This window comes from Colossoma macropomum, unplaced genomic scaffold, assembly GCF_904425465.1.
Source record: "Colossoma macropomum unplaced genomic scaffold, Colossoma_macropomum, whole genome shotgun sequence".
Classification (NCBI taxonomy): domain Eukaryota; kingdom Metazoa; phylum Chordata; class Actinopteri; order Characiformes; family Serrasalmidae; genus Colossoma; species Colossoma macropomum.
Genome location: NW_023495703.1, coordinates 472 through 18,370, shown reverse-complemented (window position 1 = coordinate 18,370; position 17,899 = coordinate 472). Strand labels below are relative to the sequence as shown.

At 39.2% G+C, this 17,899-nt stretch overlaps 2 protein-coding genes across 2 annotated transcripts; both read right to left on the bottom strand.

The window, feature by feature from the left end:
- Positions 1–6,369: 6,369 nt before the first annotated feature.
- On the bottom strand, positions 6,370–11,997 carry LOC118802837 (cadherin-5-like). Its single transcript, XM_036563263.1, has 7 exons — positions 11,977–11,997; positions 11,623–11,775; positions 10,884–11,128; positions 8,867–9,009; positions 7,965–8,065; positions 7,403–7,493; positions 6,370–6,578 (listed from the first exon to the last, which is right to left on the bottom strand). The coding sequence occupies exons 1-7, from the start codon at positions 11,995–11,997 to the stop codon at positions 6,370–6,372; spliced, it is 963 nt and encodes a 320-aa protein (XP_036419156.1).
- A 402-nt stretch (positions 11,998–12,399) lies between these two features.
- LOC118802839 (cadherin-6-like) lies at positions 12,400–16,321 on the bottom strand. The gene is made up of 4 exons (XM_036563265.1): positions 16,110–16,321; positions 15,392–15,683; positions 14,464–14,580; positions 12,400–12,575 (listed from the first exon to the last, which is right to left on the bottom strand). Exons 1-4 carry the CDS (start codon positions 16,314–16,316, stop codon positions 12,400–12,402), a joined length of 792 nt encoding a protein of 263 aa, XP_036419158.1. The 5' UTR covers positions 16,317–16,321.
- Positions 16,322–17,899: the final 1,578 nt, after the last annotated feature.

The window sequence follows — 17,899 nt, the reverse complement described above, 5'->3', positions numbered from 1 at the left end:
CATATTGCCAAGGGTTATTCACCAGGAATGTTCTTTGGTGACACATGAAGGTCTGTAAACTAGGCCCTGAAGATTGTACTCCAAAACTTGGGAAAAACCGTGTCCAGTCTCTCTGTTCATTTACACAGCCTGTAGCTTCACACATAAGCAAAGCACTGTGGAAGACAGTCTAAGCCTCATGAATGCAGATGAAATCACAGCTGCTGTCAAAAATGATAGCTGCATCATTCAGCTGGGGGAACATTTGAACAAAGGTGGATCAACTGCAAAGAATGAGGCATGCATACAACAGAAGTTGCGAGAACTAGGAAAACTACTGATCACTGGCAGAAAAGTTGCATCTCTGAAGGCAATGGAAGATTTTATACATCCTCAAAACTACATGAAGATGGTTCAAGCTGTCAGACATACATGTGGATATGATAGTGAAGCCAACACATACAAAACTCCTTCTCTAGCAAAGAAACTTGGAATAAGCGTGATGAAGCTCAGCAAACTTGTGAAAGCTAAAGCTTTGATTGCAAAAGACCACTGCTTGGCACAGAATCTCAGTAACTTCCAAGAAATACATAAAGAATTGTGGCGTGAATTGATCTCTTCAACAGCAGCATGAAATCTTGAGGAGTCAAAGTGGAATGCCCCCACAGTGTTGCCTTTTACAGAGGATGAGCAAAAACTTCATGCATTTCTCAATAAAATGCAAGATGAATTGATCAAGCAGTTATCAGCAGAGCCCACATCAAAATACTGGTCTGATCTTGCAAAGGTCGCTTTGACTCAAATCATGCTCTTTAACCGTCGTAGAGAGGGAGAGGTATCGTGTATGCTCCTATCCACTTTCTTATCCAGGGACACCAGTGATCCACATGATGATATAGACTGGGCCATCTCCGAAGTTGAGAAAAAACTCTGCAGGCAGTTCTCCAGAATTGTGATCAGAGGAAAAAGAGGACGTCCAGTTCCTATTCTGCTGACCCCTAAAATGCTGAATGCATTAGAGGTGCTTGTGAAGAACAGGGAGACTTGTGGAGTGCTGAAAGACAATGTTTATCTCTTTGCTCGGCCATCAGCAATGTCACATTACAGTGGCTCAGATTATATCCGCAGCTTTGCGAAGTCTTGTAATGCAAATAGTCATGATGCACTGACATCCACACAACTGCGAAAACATGCTGAAGGACACAGACACAGATCAGTTATCAAACTTCCTGGGACATGACATCAGAATTCATAGGGAGTACTATCGCCTTCCTGAGAAGACCCTCCAACTTGCAAAAGTCAGCAAAGTTCTTATGGCTCTAGAACAAGGGAGACTTGGGGACTTCAAGGGCAAGAATTTGGATGAGATCAATATTGACCCAAATGGTACATAACAGTCTCTGTGTTTTTTATTTTTATTATCCAGTCAATTATTTACTCATTCACAATGATACAACAGTACAGACGTTTTAACGTTGTTATCTACAAGCCTTATTAATTGACATTTTGTCAATACATTGTTTTTTGCAGAGGAGATGGAGCTAATTGATAATGATGAAGGAAGAAATGTGGAAGAGGATGAAAAATATGAAGAACTTGGAGGTATTTTCGTCATCAGGGGAAAATGGCATGGTATTTCATTGACTAGTTGAATAGTTGTTTTTCTTGATTTTCCAAAAAATGTAACTTAATTGCAGTGTACACTTGATCTGTACAGGAAATAAATAGGAATAAAATGTAATATGTTCAGTCACTATGCCAACTATGAAAACATTCCAGAAATACTGGCACCAAGGGTGTTCAGCTCTGGTTCTGAAGAGCTGGTGTCCAGAACAGTTTGATAATCCCCCTACTCAAACATATCCTAAACCTGGAAATTAACAGATGTGTTGAATCGATGTGTTTGAGCAGAAAAAATCACCAAACTGTCCTAGACATCAGCCCTCCAGGACAGAGCTGAACACCCCTGCCTTACTCAGGTAATTGCTGAAAGCTCTAAGATTTGATAATTGTAGTCATTTTATAAACAAACACAGAGATTACACTTAATGTTAAACATATTTTAGGATTTGAATGTAATGCTGATAATGTTAAAACTTTCACCAGAAGCACCACCACTTGACAATGCACTTATGTCCCTGTCAGAGAGGAAGAATTCACTTCAGATACCTTCTGTGACAGAAAGGCTAATTCTGCTTCTCTCAATGTATTTGCCACAAAGCGCAAAACAAGTTTTAAGTTGTTGTAGACGTAGGCCATGTAAAGAAAATTATCCTTTTTTTAAATTGTGAAGCCTTACAGAACGAACTGAGTTGCCAGTTAGGTCCACATACCTTATTACACTCATTATCAGATACAGATATCTGATAAAGTGGCCGATAAGTGTACATAGCAACACTGCTGTGCCTGTTGCACTGGCACAGCTCAGTGTCACTGCTATGACAAGTAAAAGGAGACAGTTGGTAGGAAAGCCATGCTGAAAAAAAAATGTCTTAAAACCGTAGCTGTGGGAACAAAACTCACTAAGCAGCAACAATGGCAGAGCCAGGCAGAACACCGTATTTTACTCTATTTGCTACCTGATTACGTATCATCAGAAAAACAGAAACATCTAAATTATCTAATGTCTGTTAAATTTTTGCACTGAATTAATTAAAGGAATAGTGTAATCTAGTGTAAATAAAACTGTCATTCAAACAAAGACATGAGATTAAATCGCCTAAACCTCATGTTTTAGTGACTACAGTAAACAGATTATTTTTTGCCAGCGGCCATTGCTTAAAGGGACTATATCACACATTTAATTGTATTTTTTTTCTTGAGGTCTACTTATTACTTGAGTGGCTTTATGTAACAGAATTGGTCAAAAGTAATTTCTACATGACCATTTCCCAAGCGGCCACGCTGCATCTATATCTCTGTTAAATATAAACACAGAACAGGTGCTAATGGGTGGTGGATCATTCATAGCACTGCAGTAACATTGGCGTGGTGGTGGTGTATTAGTGTGTGTTGCGCTGGTCTGAGTGGATCAGACACAGCAGTGCTGCTGGAGTTTTTAAACACCTCAGTGTCACTACTGGACTGAGAATAGTCCACCAACCAAAAATATCCAGCCAACAGCGTCCTGTGGGCAGCGTCCTGAGACCACTGATGAAGGACTAAAGGATGACCAACGCAACCAATCAGCCGATGAGCTACAGCAACAGCTCATGGCATCTCCAGACATCCATACAAAGCAGCTTTACAGAAAAATCCCAGTCTGAGCTCCCATGAGTGACAAGAACAAACTCCCTAAGAGGAAGAAACCTTGAGAGGAACCAAGACTCAAAAGTGGAACCCATCCTCCTCTGGATCACACCAGATAGTAAACAACAGTAGTAAATAAAATAAAAATAAATAAAAATAAGTATAAAATAGAATGTGCATTCTACCACACATCACACCTCACATTCTGCAAACTGTCACATTGGGATAAGTGAGTTAACAGTCAGATAAGTGGGGTAATAAAGCAGGTGAGTGAGGTGCTAGAAGAAGAAATGCTGGTCAGAGTTACAGGGGATGGAATGTTCAGTGTCTATACACTAAATATTTAGGACATGCAGTGGGAATAATATGATATATTTTAATATTTTGTTTGTTACTTATAAGCTAGAGGACAAAAGCTAACTAACTTACATATAGTCGGCTGTTTTGTAGGTGTTGACCCCTACTTTCAAAATAGAGTTACATTATTCATGATAAAAAGTAACATGAAGTAAAGGCTACAGTAAACTACACAGAGGTCTGGTTTGGTCTGTTCTTTTCAGTGGGCAGGTACAAGATAGATGCAAGATGCAACAAGTGAAGCTACAACCATCTTGTTTTACTCTGGCCTTAGTGTAGCTGGGGCACCCCCTGCTGCAAGCAATCAGTGGACTCCAAGCTGTGGTCCTAGTGGAAGGAGAGGTGGAACAAAAGAGAGAGAGAGAGAGAGTGAGAGAGAGACACGTGAGAGCAGGACAACAATATAACACCCTAAGGGTCCTAAAGTATGGATAAAATATTCACAAAGTTTATTAATAAAATCACTGATCACTGCTGAAAAACTGGTGTAATGCAGAATACACACAGGCTTTCCACAAGGTTTAGGAGTGTTTATGGGAATTTTTGAGCATTCTTCCAGAAGTGCATTTGTGAGGTCAGACACTGATGTTAGACGAGAAGGCCTGGCTCGCAGTCTCCGCTCTAATTCATCCCAAAGGTGTTCTATTGGGTTGAGGTCAGGACTCTGTGCAGGCCAGTCAAGTTCTTCCACACCAAACTCACTCATCCATGTCTTTATGGACCTTGCTTTGTGCACTGGTGCGCAGTCATGTTGGAACAGGAAGGGGCCAAACTCCCCAAACTGTTCCCACAAAGTTGGGAGCATGAACTTGTCCAAAATCTCTTGGTCTGCTGAAGCATTAAGAGTTCCCTTCACTGGAACTAACATTTTATCTGCTCTCCAAATGACCAGTGAACTTACATGTGTCTTATAAGTTGTTAGATGTCATGCTGATAATGGTAAAATAATGCTAAATTTGGAAAGATATGTTTTTCCTTACAGCACCCTGCATGAACCTCTCTGCCTTGTATGCCTTTTGTGTTGTTTGGGTTGGCACTGTTGCATCAGTAACATTATTCATCAGAGAAGCTGTGATAGATCAGTCACTCCTTGCTCTCTCCCATAAACTGGTGAGCACAGCAGCAAGTAGTTTGTTGTTGATGCCACCGATTTCCATTCTCCCTGGGTTCTTCTACTTCGGCACCAGCAGGTTCAGTCTGTCTGTCTCTCTCTCTCTCTCTCTCTCTCTCTCTCTCTCTTGCTCTCTTCTTCAAGCCGCTGCAACTCATTTGTGTATTCTGGTTCAAATCGATATGGCTTATCACAGTCCTACACATACTTTGCTGTCTTCTAAAAATAGGTAAGAAAACTGTAAAAACAAACCGTAAACAAAAGCTGCTGCTGGTGCTGTATCCGATTCAGTTCCCCCTCAAATTCACATTCTGGTGATCGAGTAAAAAATAAAATTCCTTTTCACTAATTACAGTTTACTTATTCTCAGTTTTTACAGGAATTCTCTGAGTTTCTATTAAGTTTAATAACGTTTTCAAGTAAAATAATAATTGTCGGAGATTTTAATATCCACTTTGACAATCCCAAGATGCACTAAGTAAGGCATTTATATCTATCATAGACTCCGTAGGTTTCACCCAAAATATAAAGGGGCCCACACTCTACCACAACTACACTGTAGACTTAATACTGACCTTTGGTGTAGACATAGATAACTTAGCCAGAGCACAGCAGTCTCAGATCATTACCTAATCTCATACGAAATTCACTTTAGTGCTAATGTGTGTTCATCACTATGCTATTGTGTTAAGCAGACTATAACTTCCTCCACAGCTGGTAGCTTTATCAGAAACCTTCCTCAACTATCAGCTTCTGTCAGCTGTCCATCTAATCCTACCGAGTTAGATATTATGACCAAGTTCTTAGAGGATACTTTTCGATCTACTCTAGATAGTGTGGCTCCATTAAAGGTACAATAGTAAGGCAGAAAAAGCGGCCCCATGGTATAATGATCATACTCAGGCTTTAAAACAGACTGCCAGACAACTAGAGCGACAGTGGCGCCTCACTAAGCTAGAAGTGTTCCAGTCCGCCTGGAAGGAGAGCCTTATAGACTATAGAAGAGCACTTGCTACAGAATAATCTTCCTGTTAATGTTCGGGACTCAGACACAGCCTCAGTCTTTAAGTCTAGGCTAAAAACTTGTATAGTCAAGCCTTTGGTAATTAGTCTTCCCTGTTAGGTCTAGACCTGCTGGAGTCTCTGCTGCTCCGATAACACTGTAATCTGTGATCGCCAGCCTTCTGGACCGGCTTGACCACCATTGAACTTCATGCTGGACCGGCTTGACCACCATTGAGCTTCATACAACACTGTGCAGTCCTGACCCTCAGATGCTGCTGCTGCCACTTCATAGTCATAAACTAATCAAATTAACCTTTGCCCCACCTGTTTTTCCTGCTTTGTACTATAATACTTATACTAACGCTGTTTACTATCCAATGTTGACCAGAGAAGGAGGGGTTCCCCTTCTGAGTCTTGGTTCCTCTCAAGGTTTCTTCCAGTTTCTCTTAGGGAGTTTTTCCTTGCCACTGGCGACGCTCATGGGGGCTCGGACCCGGATTTTCTTACTGTAATGCAGATTTTTCTGTAAAGCTGCTTTGTGACAAAACCCGTTGTAAAAAGCGCTATATAAATAAACTTTGCTTGCTACATCTGTCCTATGTGTCTGGTTGTGAAGTTGAAACACCCTGTCTTTGCTGGTGCAGTGTGTCTGCAGCATGTAGCTGATCTTACCCAGGATGGTGACGGTGCAGAGCAGGATGGTAATGAGGGCTGACCCCGGTGTGGGAGTGGGCTGTAATGTAATTGGGCTGTCTGTCTTTCAGACACGCCCATACTCGGATGTGTAACTGGTTGACGCTCTTCTGAATCTCTAGAATGTTTTCTTCTGAAGGATTGGTGCTATGGTGTGGAGGCAACACAATGGTGGCAATTTTGTCTGCAAACGTCAGAGAAACACAATCAGCTGCATTTATTTATTTGTTAAGGTAAACATATCAGTGTTAGTCAACCAGCTCATGTCCAACCCCAAACAGTTCAAATCAACAGTATATTAAACCAGTTCTGTTTGTAGTTCTACAGTTACAGACTGTAGTCCATCTGTTTCTCTGATACTTTGTTAGCCCCCTTTGACCCTGTTCTTCAGTGGTCAGGACCCCCATGGACCCACCACCCAAATAGTACCTGCTCTGTGAGGGTCCATGGGGGTCCTGACCACTGAAGAACAGGGTAACAAATCACTTTAGAGCAACTGAGACCAGCAGCGTTCAGACTTAGCATCTCTGTAGCTTTGTGGCTTATTTACCAATATACAACACTTAGCATCATGCTAACTGCTGAAAAAATAGTTGAACTCTTTGAAAATGTGCAGTTGTTATTGCTATGCATTTAATTAAATATTTATTAGACATACTTAGCAATTATATTAATAACTACACAAAACATAATATTTCACATCTACATCCAATTTCTGTGTATGGACAGGATCGAGTCTGGCAAGTGAAAATCATCTCACATCTGGTCAAAATAACTAATGTTGCATGTTTTTTGTGATTTATTTTTCATGTATTTTAAAAACATCATCTGTCCTTTACAAGTGTTACTTTGAATAATTTTATTTATTTTTTTTATTAACTTCCATTAAAAGTTAACAATGTTACCATTTGGCAATACGACAGCGATGACATGTTGAAGCTACATAAATAAAACATTTTTAAATAGGTCTGTCAGTGTTTTAGGAATTTAGCTGAAAATGTTCCTCACTTTGGTTGTCATAGAGGGAGAATTTGGAGCTCCTTTTTGTCAGAATGAAACAGAATGGTCCAGGGTTTTCGTCGCAGATAGTTCCAATGATCTGCAAAGCAAAGAAAAAAGTACACTTACAAATAATTATGAATTTAGAGCTCAGCATAAATCACCCCTGTTACCCCAAAGACAATCAGCCAAGACATAGATTTACACCATACTGTTCACTCTCCAGTCCATACAGACCACATAAGGAAACTTATGGATGACATAAAAGTCAACTCATTTACATTTATAAAGAGAGGATGGAAAATAGTAATGAAAAAAGTAAAACACAAGAAAAATGTAGAATATGTGAACTTCAAACGAATCAGGCTGAAGGAGACTATACAGGGCAGCCAATCAGAGCACAGCTCATTTTCATAACAGGTGTGATTATATAGATTCAAGAAACAGGAACTTTAGAAACGTGTTAATAAATCGACCACATTGGTGTTAAAGGGAATAATCATGTAAATAATGAGGATATAATTTTGTATAATAATGATACAGTGATCAAATATGTTTTTGAATTTCTCACCGTTCCATAAATATCATCATAGATGTAAATGTTGGTCAGTTCTGGCTGATTGTCCTTGATATCCAGAACGTTTATCTTAACAGTCACATACTTTTTTAGTCCTGTACATACAAAGAGAGTATTATTACTGCAGATACAGATGTTTGTGGTTCTACAGTTTATAATACGAAAACATCAAAATAGTGTATCAGCCCTTTAATCTGCTGTCTTATAGATTTGGACGAATAACCGACTCTAAATGTAGGTATTGTGATATAAACCGAGTTTGTTGTACAGTTTCTCATTAGGTTGAATGAATAACCGACTCTAAATGTAGGTATTGTGATATAAACTGAGTCTGTTCTACAGTTTCTCATTAGGCTGAATGAATAACTGACTCTAAATGTAGGTATTGTGATATAAACTGAGTCTGTTCTACAGTTTCTGTATAACTAACTCTTGCATAATAACTGTCAAAATATGTATAGTCTATGCATTTAAAAAGTCATAATCAAACAGCAACACTAAAATATAGTATTTTAGTGTTTTTTTAGAAAATGTTATAAAATGTTTTTAAATATATTGTAAAATGAAGTTGATGTCTCAGTTCACTGTACAGTTCATGTGTAAAATCTAAAGTTTTTGCATTGAGTGAGTAACAATATAAATTCACAAAAAAACAAACATACTGCTCTCTTAGCACCTCCCCCTTTTCCCATATATTTTAAGTATTTTTCTTATGTTAGTATGAACGCATAGTTCACTGTTATTCAATGACAACTGACCCCAAAATGTTATAGGATAAAGAATAAATCTGAGTTTCCACAATGAATTAGACCATAATCCCTCAGTAAACGTGTTGAGATTAGATTTGGCTCCATTTTTTATCAGGAGGGTAAGTAAGTGTTGGGAGAACCTCTTACCTACACCCCTTAGAGACATTTCATGTGCTGTGACATTACATAGGTGTGTGGCCTCTGTTTCGTAGTCCAGTTCTTTCTTTAGGACAAGCTGACCTGTATTCTCGACTATATCCAATGGACAGTTGAGCCCCCTGATGGAGTACCTGATAAAAGAACGTCTACATGTTAAATTCATTCACAGCTCACAAACTTCATTCAACACCAATCAATCACTCAGTTTTCCAAAAGTAGACATGTTCGGTCAAGACGTTTTCAGTGTCTGAAGTTTGCTTCTTTAGTTTTAACACTGGAGCTATGAGGCAAATATAGCTAATAAGTAATGCATACATACACCTGTCAGTTAGCATGGTGCTAACTCATCGCACTTAAATCATCACACACTTTTCAGTAATGTTGACTGTGGTTTCTAACACTGTATAACTCACTGTTATCAATAAACATGGACTGAAGTGTAGCCAAACTGCTGATTTCAAGCTGCTCCTTCTGTTTTTAGCTGTATGATGTTATTTCGGGTTGTAAAGACTAATAAGTCAAGTCATAAGTCTACTTGTTGGTGCTGGGGGAAAGCAAATCAATTAGTCAAGGAGAACTTAGTAATGAAAAACAGCGATGGAAAACTTCAGTGCACAGGCACGAGCCAATTCTACTGCCAGCTGTGTTAAACCACACTGAAATACAGGCTAACAAGCTAAACCAGGGCAATTTAGAGAAACACCCACTTTAATAGGAATGGGCTGTTTGACTGACATGCAGAATGACCAATCAGAGACCATTTAGCACATTTAGCATGTGTGCAAGGAAAACAAAGCCACATAGTAAACCACCAATAGATTACTTATTGATTTATTAGAGTTTTGATTTAGCAAAGTAGGCGGAGCTTCCCAACATTTCTGTCGATGATTCTGGTTGTTTTTAAGTGAATGTTTATGTTGTGCTCTCATCAGCAGTAAAACATAGCTTAAATGTTATGAGTGAGCAGTTGGGCACTTACTCATGATGTATTTCTGATTTTTAGTTGCCTCGAACTGTTGTAAAAATCACTCATGTAATTTTGAGTAGTAATTTCTTAATAAGAGGTGAATTACATTCAGGACTTCAAAACATTTGTGTTGCTTTCCTAAACAACTTAATTACTATGCAGTTAAAATATGGGTGTGTCTAAGCCTAAAGACATCTGGCCTTTGGTCTTATGAACTTAAAGTAACTGAAGTAATCAATCAGTTTCCTTCATATTTTTGTTGTGGCTAATTATGCAGGCTGTATGACATACAGTGTAAAATTAGTGGTAACACTTCACTGTAGGGCAGTGTTCATCAGTGCCCTAAAGAAGGTTTATTCAAATTGTCATGATGTAAGAACATCATGATAACCGGAGTAAACCTACATAAACATTCATAAAGGCTTATTCAGGCCAGTGGTAGTTGTCATAAAGGCTGTTTTTGTCAACTCTGAGGTCAAGCTGACAACATCTGTGTCAGATGTTTTTTTTTCAGACACTGGGTTGTCATTACACTTTTAGGCGGGCAGTAAGGTCTGTGTTACGTGATTGAGTCATCCTGTAAAAAAGGAAAAGGGCTGGAATTCCATCGAGGCGTTTCAGGCAGCTGAGAAAAGTGGGTTCTGTGGGAGAGAGTTTCTCCCTCTGGAGGGAACACTGAGCTTTGGGACTTTACAGAATGTTTACATGCACAAAAAGATACAACAAACTAAAGGAAAGAGAAACAACAGAAAAGCATAATAGTCTCCTTTAAGGGCTTCAGAAAAGCCCTTCGGCTCACTTCGGTTTACCCAGCCTGTTGTGGTGAGCTACATTATATTATCAGCATTATAATATCTGTAATATATCTGTAATATCTCAGCTGTGGAAGTCAACACATTAATGAATTAGTGTTTATAAATATTTATGTATGTCTGATCACTTTACAATACATATTTTACAATGCACAATGAAAACTAGTGGTTCTACTGATTGTGGATTATAGCAGTAAACAAACAGAATATATAGAATATAGTTTACTTTATCATGTAGTTGGTCCTGTCCGGGTCTCTGGCTGAGACAGAGCCGATGACTTTGTTTCTAATCGGGCCCTCTTGGACGTCAAAGGTGTACTCCGCCTTGCTGAAAACCGGTGGTTCATCAACATCAGTTACAGTGATGAACACGTAGGCAGTGGATCCCTGATTATCTGGAGCCTGAACCATACCGTCTTCTCTAACCTCCACTTTAAAGTAGTACAATGATCTGGTCTCATAGTCCAGGCTCTGGAGGAAATGAAATGAGAAACTGTAGAACAGACTCAGTTTATATCACAATACCTACATTTAGAGCCAGTTATTCATTCAACCTAATAAGAAACTGTAGAACAGACTCAGTTTATATCACAATACCTACATTTAGAGCCAGTTATTCATTCAGCCTAATGAGAAACTGTAGAACAGACTCAGTTTATATCACAATACCTACATTTAGAGTCAGTTATTCATTTCAGATGTTATAATTTTAGTATGTTTGTCATGCTGAGTTATTCTTGTGTAATTTATGTATTAAAAAAAAAAGATTAGTGGGACTGATTGGGATTTTTACCAGTTTTGCAACAGTAGCTTTGGAAAAAACTTATTTTTGGATTTTGGATTATCGGCACATCTACAAATTCATATTAATCACCTCACTTTTTCATTGTATGTTTAAATAATCTGAATGAGGTTTTAGTCTGTAATTCTGTCGTGGTTTGTAGTTTTGAAATGAGTAAAGTCACCTTGCTGAGTTTGAGAGCTCCGTTGTTTTGGTCATCCGGTTCCACGTAGAAGACGTCATTGAAGTTCTGCAGAGTAAACCTGGGTCTTTTGTTCTGTTTCTTGTCCCGGTACTCCACAGGTAACGTGCCGACTGTGAAGTGTGGCTCCTCATTCTCTCTCACGTGAAACAAAAAGTATCCTTAAAGGAAACAAGTTGTGGTTCTTTTTTGGATCATTTGAGTAACAAAATGTAAATATATGTTATAAATCATCACTGTAAATTATTCACATTTATTCACAATTATTCAAAAAAGGGATGCATCACTCACTACAGTAAAGATGTGTATTGTTGGTTGCTAAGCGATAGAGCCCACCTGTTCTACAGGTACAGTCATCGTATCATAATATATGTAAATGATACAGAAATTAGTCACTGTATTTACCATGATCTTCACTGTAAAAATGAAACCTATGATATAATAACCTGTGTAACTTGTTTTGGCAGTTAGAACTTTTTACTAAGAGTAGTTAAGAAGTTTTTTTCCCTTATGTTGACATAAGCAAGCTGTAAAATTTCATGTTTACCTGATTTTAAATTTAAGATTCAAAATTCTGACAGTGCTGGTTGCCCACAATGTTGGCCAGCTTAGTCTGTAGAATCCATGCGGTATCAGGGAATGTTCTGTTGTGACATCACAACTGCTAAAATCAACTAACATGGAACTAGTTTACCACTAATGTTGACCACTTTGTCAGCCGTTTGAGTGCTGAATGTCCAAATGCACCATTATAAGAGCTCACATACCTTTTTTGAAGGTTACCATGTTGTCATTGATATAGTTTATATTAATGGTCACTATGGTGGTTGTACTCCGTCCTCCAGGTAAACCAGGTAAATCTGAGGCCTGGACAATGAGTTTAAACTGACTTTGAGTGTCACGGTTGAGTTCGCTATCCAGAACAGTGATTTCACCTAAAACAAGCAAAAACATGTGTATTCACTGATTATGCAGAGGAAACACACACACACACACACACACACACACACAAACATGTATATGTACAAATATATTGTATGTGTGCGAGTGACTGGATCAGACACAGCAGTGCTGCTGGAATTTTTAACAGTGTCCTGTGGGCAGCGTCCTGTGACCACTGATGAAGGACTAGAGGATGACCAACACAAACTGTGCAGCAGCAGATGAGCTATCGTCTCTGACTTTACATCTACAGGTAGGAGTGTCTAATAGAGTGGACAGTGAGTGGACACAGTGTTTAAAACTCCAGCAGCACTGCTGTGTCTGATCCATTCAGACCAGCACAGCACACACTAACACACCACCACCACGTCAGTGTTACTGCAGTGCTGAGAATGACCCACCACCCAAATAGTACCTGCTCTGTGAGGGTCCATGGGGGTCCTGACCACTGAAGAACAGGGTAAAAGGGGGCTAACAAAGTATCAGAGATGGACTACAGTCTGTAACTGTAGAACTACAAAGTGCACCTATATAGTAAGAGGAGCTGATAAAATGGACAATGAGTGTAGAACCAAGGAGGTGGTCCATATATATCAATGCTCATTCAATGTATATCAATGTTCATTGTATATATTAACATAGACATGGAATGAACATTGATATATATGGAATGAACACTGATATATATTGAATGAACATTGATAAATATAGTTATATACGGAATGAACATTGATATACATGGAATGGCTATTGAAATATATTGAATGAACATTGATATGTATGGAATGAACATTGATATATGGGTTTCCATGGCCGAGCAGCTGCACACAGGCCTAATATCAAAATATTGTAAATGTATTGTAAAATGTAAAGCACCACCACTGGACTCTGAAGCAGTGGAAACATGTTCTGTGGAGTGACCAATCACATTCCTCTATCCGTCGGTCTGATGGACGAGTCTGGGTTTGGCGGATGCCAGGAGAACGTTACCTGCCTGACTGCACTGTGCCAGCTGTACAGTTTGGTGGAGGAGGGATGATGATATGGGGCTGTTTTTCAGGGGTTGGTCTAGAACCCTTAGTTCCAGTGAAGGGGAATCTTAATGCTTCAGCACCAAGACATTCTGGACAATTGGACACTTCCAACTTTGTGGGAACAGTTTGGGGAAGAACCTTTTCTGTTCCAGCATGACTGAGCCCCAGTGACCAAAGCAGCTCCATAAAGGCCTGACTGGGTGAGTTTGGTGTGGAAGAACTTGACCAGGAGCCCTGACCTCCCAGAGCTAGACTCCAAAATCTTGTAGAAAGCTTCCCAGAAGAGTGGAAGCTGTTAGAGCTGCAAAGGGGGACCAACTCCATATGAATGCCCATGGATTTAGAATGGGATTCATAAAAAGGGGCAGTCATGGGCTGGAGGTTAGGGAACCGGCCTCTGTGACCGGAAGGTTGCCGGTTCGATCCCCTTGGCAGACAGTCCATGACTGAAGTGCCCTTGAGCGAGGCACCTTACCCCCAGTTGCCCCCCGGGCACCGTGGATTGGACTGCCCACTGCTCCGGGTAAGTGTGCCCACTGCCCCCTAGTGTGTGTGTTCACTAGTTTTTGATCACAGCAGTGAGATCATTTCAGTAGATTAAATGACAATCAAAACATGTAAAAATAGGTTGAATAATACTGGATTGAAAAATACAGGTAAAAAAATCTAACATTCTAACAGTCCCATAGTTAGAAATATTAAATTATATTGATTCAGGTATCACTTCCTGCAGTATATTCGTTGTGTTCATCATTAAATATTCACATAATGTAAAGAGCAGCTGGCATTTTTAAATGATGAGAAAATATAAAAAATTAAAGTAATTTTAGTAATTTTGTATTTGTACCTGTGTTACTGTTGATGCTGAAATATTGTGATCCATTCAACAACTTATACACAATGTTTCCGTTGGGAGTTGTTGGATCATCTGCATCGGTGGCTTTAACAGTCAGCACTGCAGTTCCTGTAAAAATATCACATTTGCATTGTTATTCCTGTAAATGCAGTATGTAAAAATATAATCGGTTGAGTGAGTAACTGAGGGGGCGTCAGGTGAAGACCCTCCTGATGATGCTGCTGCTGCACAGACTCAACCTATTTAATCAGAGCCATTGCTTCACCTGTCCTTTCCCTTTTCTGTGCTATAATATTTTAGATTAATGGTAAATATTATTCTCTGTTCGTTTTGCCCTTGTGTTATTGTTTGCTATCTGGTGAGGACCAGAGGAGGACGACTTCAACTTTTGAGTCGTGGTTCCTCTCAGCGTTTCTTCCTCCTGCTCTTGGGAAGTTTTTCCTGCTACTGTCTCCATTGGCGACGCTCATGAGGACCCAGATTTTCTGTAAAGCTGTTTTGTGACAACATCTGCTGTAAAAAGCGCTGTATAAATTAACTTTGACCTGACTTAGGGCACTTACTTTTTCACACTGATCATTTAAAAGCTATACTCTGTGTGTTATTTATGAGCGAACAGAAGAAACGAGAAAGGCGCAAATACTTTTTCACATCAGCTTACATGTTTTTTTAAATGTCTTTGTAAATTTTAGTGCACGATTTTTATTTTTTGCAGAGATTAACGCACAGCGCAAAAATAAATCATAAAATATAATCCCAGTATGTTAATTAATTAAATCTGACATGCATATACAGAAGTGGAAGTGCAGCAGATAAAGTGAGTGTTATGACTCATATAGACGTTCCTATAACAGAACTACATGAAGCCATTAGCAGACTGAAAACACCTTCAGTGAGGTTTAGTGAGATGGTCCTGTACCTTGGCGTGAGCGCTCCCTGATGGATCCAGTGTAGGTCTCAGTGAAGACTGGTGCGTGGTCGTTAATGTCTCGTACATCTATAGTGAATTCTATGTCATCATCCAGGGGCTGTTTGGTGATGGTGTTAAAGATGTGAGCTTTCAGTTTGTAGGAGCTTTTCTTCTCTCGATCCAGAGTGGCCATAACCAAGATCTCTCCAGCCTTATTCACAGTAAAGAGGTCATTCACTCCATCCACTCCTTCTCCAGAGATTTTAAACTGAGTATTTTCACCTGCACGGGTGTTGTTTAGCTGAAAAAGATAAAAGTTTAAGCAACATATGAAATCAAATATTAAGAAATATTTTGTTCAAGCCAGTCAGTTACACAGCCTATAGAACTGCTGTAAGGATATAATAAGACTATTACCTATTTTTTATTTTTTGCTCATTTTAAGTCATTTTATCTAGCTACATTTTCTCATTGCAAAGGCAGGTTTCTTTAAATAAGTGAAATTATCTTGAGTTTTACTAAAACAAGCACAATTTAATAACAATAAAATGAGATTATTGTACCAGATAAAGTCACTTAAAACAACTACAAATTTCTAGACTAATTCTGTAATATTCTTACCTCAATTTCATATTGAAAAACAGTCCTGTTAACTAGATTTTAGATGATTTCTCTGGTCAAGACAGAGTTTTTCGCTGTGTAATTTTGTTCCTTTAGAAGCTCTTACCTGTCCGATTAGCTGTGGAAGAATTTGGGGTGGTAATTCCTCAAAAGCAAACATTGGGTAAATTCTCCATTCTCGCTTTTGTCTGTGGAGAACCGGACTGTGCTGGACATCCTTAACATCTTCAGCCGCACTAAGGATGAACTGCAGGCCCAGGAAACCTGCCCAAAGCAAAGTCCAGGCCATCTGCCTCCAGACAGGGTGGATCATCCTCTGGAGAAAAAATGAAAGAGCAATTACTGGTCACTCTAAACCAGATGGTGAGGGACACTGACCAGGTCAGTGACCCTGTAGCTTTAAGAAGAGAAAAGGTGTGAGGTGGTGATGATCTGTCTGAAGGTCTGAGAAGTTCTAATACATGTTTTTATATCTTAGTGAGGTTTTGGGTACAAAGATTTTCTAAAAGCACTCGGCTTCCCTTGCTATAATCGCTCCTACTGAGTTCAGCCAGAGGACAGAAAAACCTAAAAAAGAGATCTCCTTAATAGCTCTGTACTTACTTACGAGAGAATCACAAGAAAGCAGAAGTTTCTCCTGCTGCTCAGATGTCTCTCCGGCTCAGTAAGCTCACGTTTCTCAGTAAAGTTCTAACGGGTTCTAAGGTAGAATATCTAGGCCCTCGTAGATCCCCAGCACCCAGAGTTGAAGCCAAAGGGTGGCCGGAGGTGGCCAGAGGTGGCTAGAGCCCCTCTAGTGTGACATATGGCCACCCTAGTTATGCTAAATGAGACAGTCAGCTTTGATCTATAAAGTAATCACCAGAAAAATGTTCTCCAACTCGTGAGCGTTTACAGATACTGATAAGCGGCAGTGATGATGTCGGATAATGATATACACAGTAATCAGTGTGTTGTTGATCTGATAGGCTACTTTGTTTTTGCTCTCTCTTTCTGCCCCTCCTGCTCTGACCAAACAGATGTTAGCCTTGTTCATTATCTTGAGGAAGCAGCTGAGGCTGGACTTCATCATTAGGGAAACACAGTTACAGACACCAGCATAAAGGTTTACATCATTTTAGTAGAGCATTTTGTTTATGGTATGTTGTGCTCTGGACTACATGATTTTTACCAATGAGAGTATTCAGCAGTAAAAATGATGGAAAAAAATAGACAAAAAAAAAAAAAAATCATTGAACTTCATCAAAATCAGGAAGAAGATCAGTTTCAGCTATTTTACAAAATGTAAATAACCACTTAATTTAAACAAACATTTTTGTTGTGCAGGCTTAATTTAAACTGAGATGAATGCCATTAACTGCTGTTGCATTTTGTTTTTTTTTAATCATCTTTTAGTAGTTTACCACCTCACTAAAAATACTGGGCCTGAACTGGCCACCCCATTGTAAACGTTCGGGCTACACCCCTGCCCACAACCCTGCTCACCAAATTCTGCTCTGAAGAGACATTTTCCACACAGTGTGAAGCTGCTTTAGCTGAACTGACCGCTCCCATTGTTGGCTCTCATTTGGCTGATATGAAGATGAAGTGGGTTATACGAGCAAATCGTTTCCCAAACGGCTGAACCTCGAACACTCGGGCAGCTTCACTCAGTTGCCCACTTTCACACAAAACCCCCTGAAAACTACTACAGAAGTGACTTCCTGCCTTTGTTGAGCTTAAATCATCTAATGATTCTGAAAGTTTTAGATTCTCATTGAATTTCAACTTATCATATTTACAAATTGAACAATAAAGGGTAAATAAAACTGTTAAATCAGACACTCTAAAGTTATTAAAACAGTTCAATCAGATGCTCTAAAGTGATTGAAACAGTTCAATCAGATGCTCTAAAGT

Bases quoted from the DNA above. Each gene is read 5' to 3' on its own strand.
- LOC118802837 (XM_036563263.1), bottom strand. From the start codon at position 11,997: ATGACTGTACCTGTAGAACAG. The intron at 11,776-11,976 runs GTGGGCTCTATC...CACGTGAGAGAG, and splicing joins TGACTGTACCTGTAGAACAG to AATGAGGAGCCACACTTCAC. The intron at 9,010-10,883 runs GTAAACTATATT...TTCTTTTATCAG, and splicing joins AGGACCAACTACATGATAAA to GTACTCCATCAGGGGGCTCA.
- LOC118802839 (XM_036563265.1), bottom strand. From the start codon at position 16,316: ATGATCCACCCTGTCTGGAGGCAGATGGCCTGGACTTTGCTTTGGGCA. The intron at 14,581-15,391 runs GTACAGGACCAT...ATATTTTTACAG, and splicing joins CAGGGAGCGCTCACGCCAAG to GAACTGCAGTGCTGACTGTT. The intron at 12,576-14,463 runs GTACAAATACAA...TGCTTGTTTTAG, and splicing joins CAGCATCAACAGTAACACAG to GTGAAATCACTGTTCTGGAT.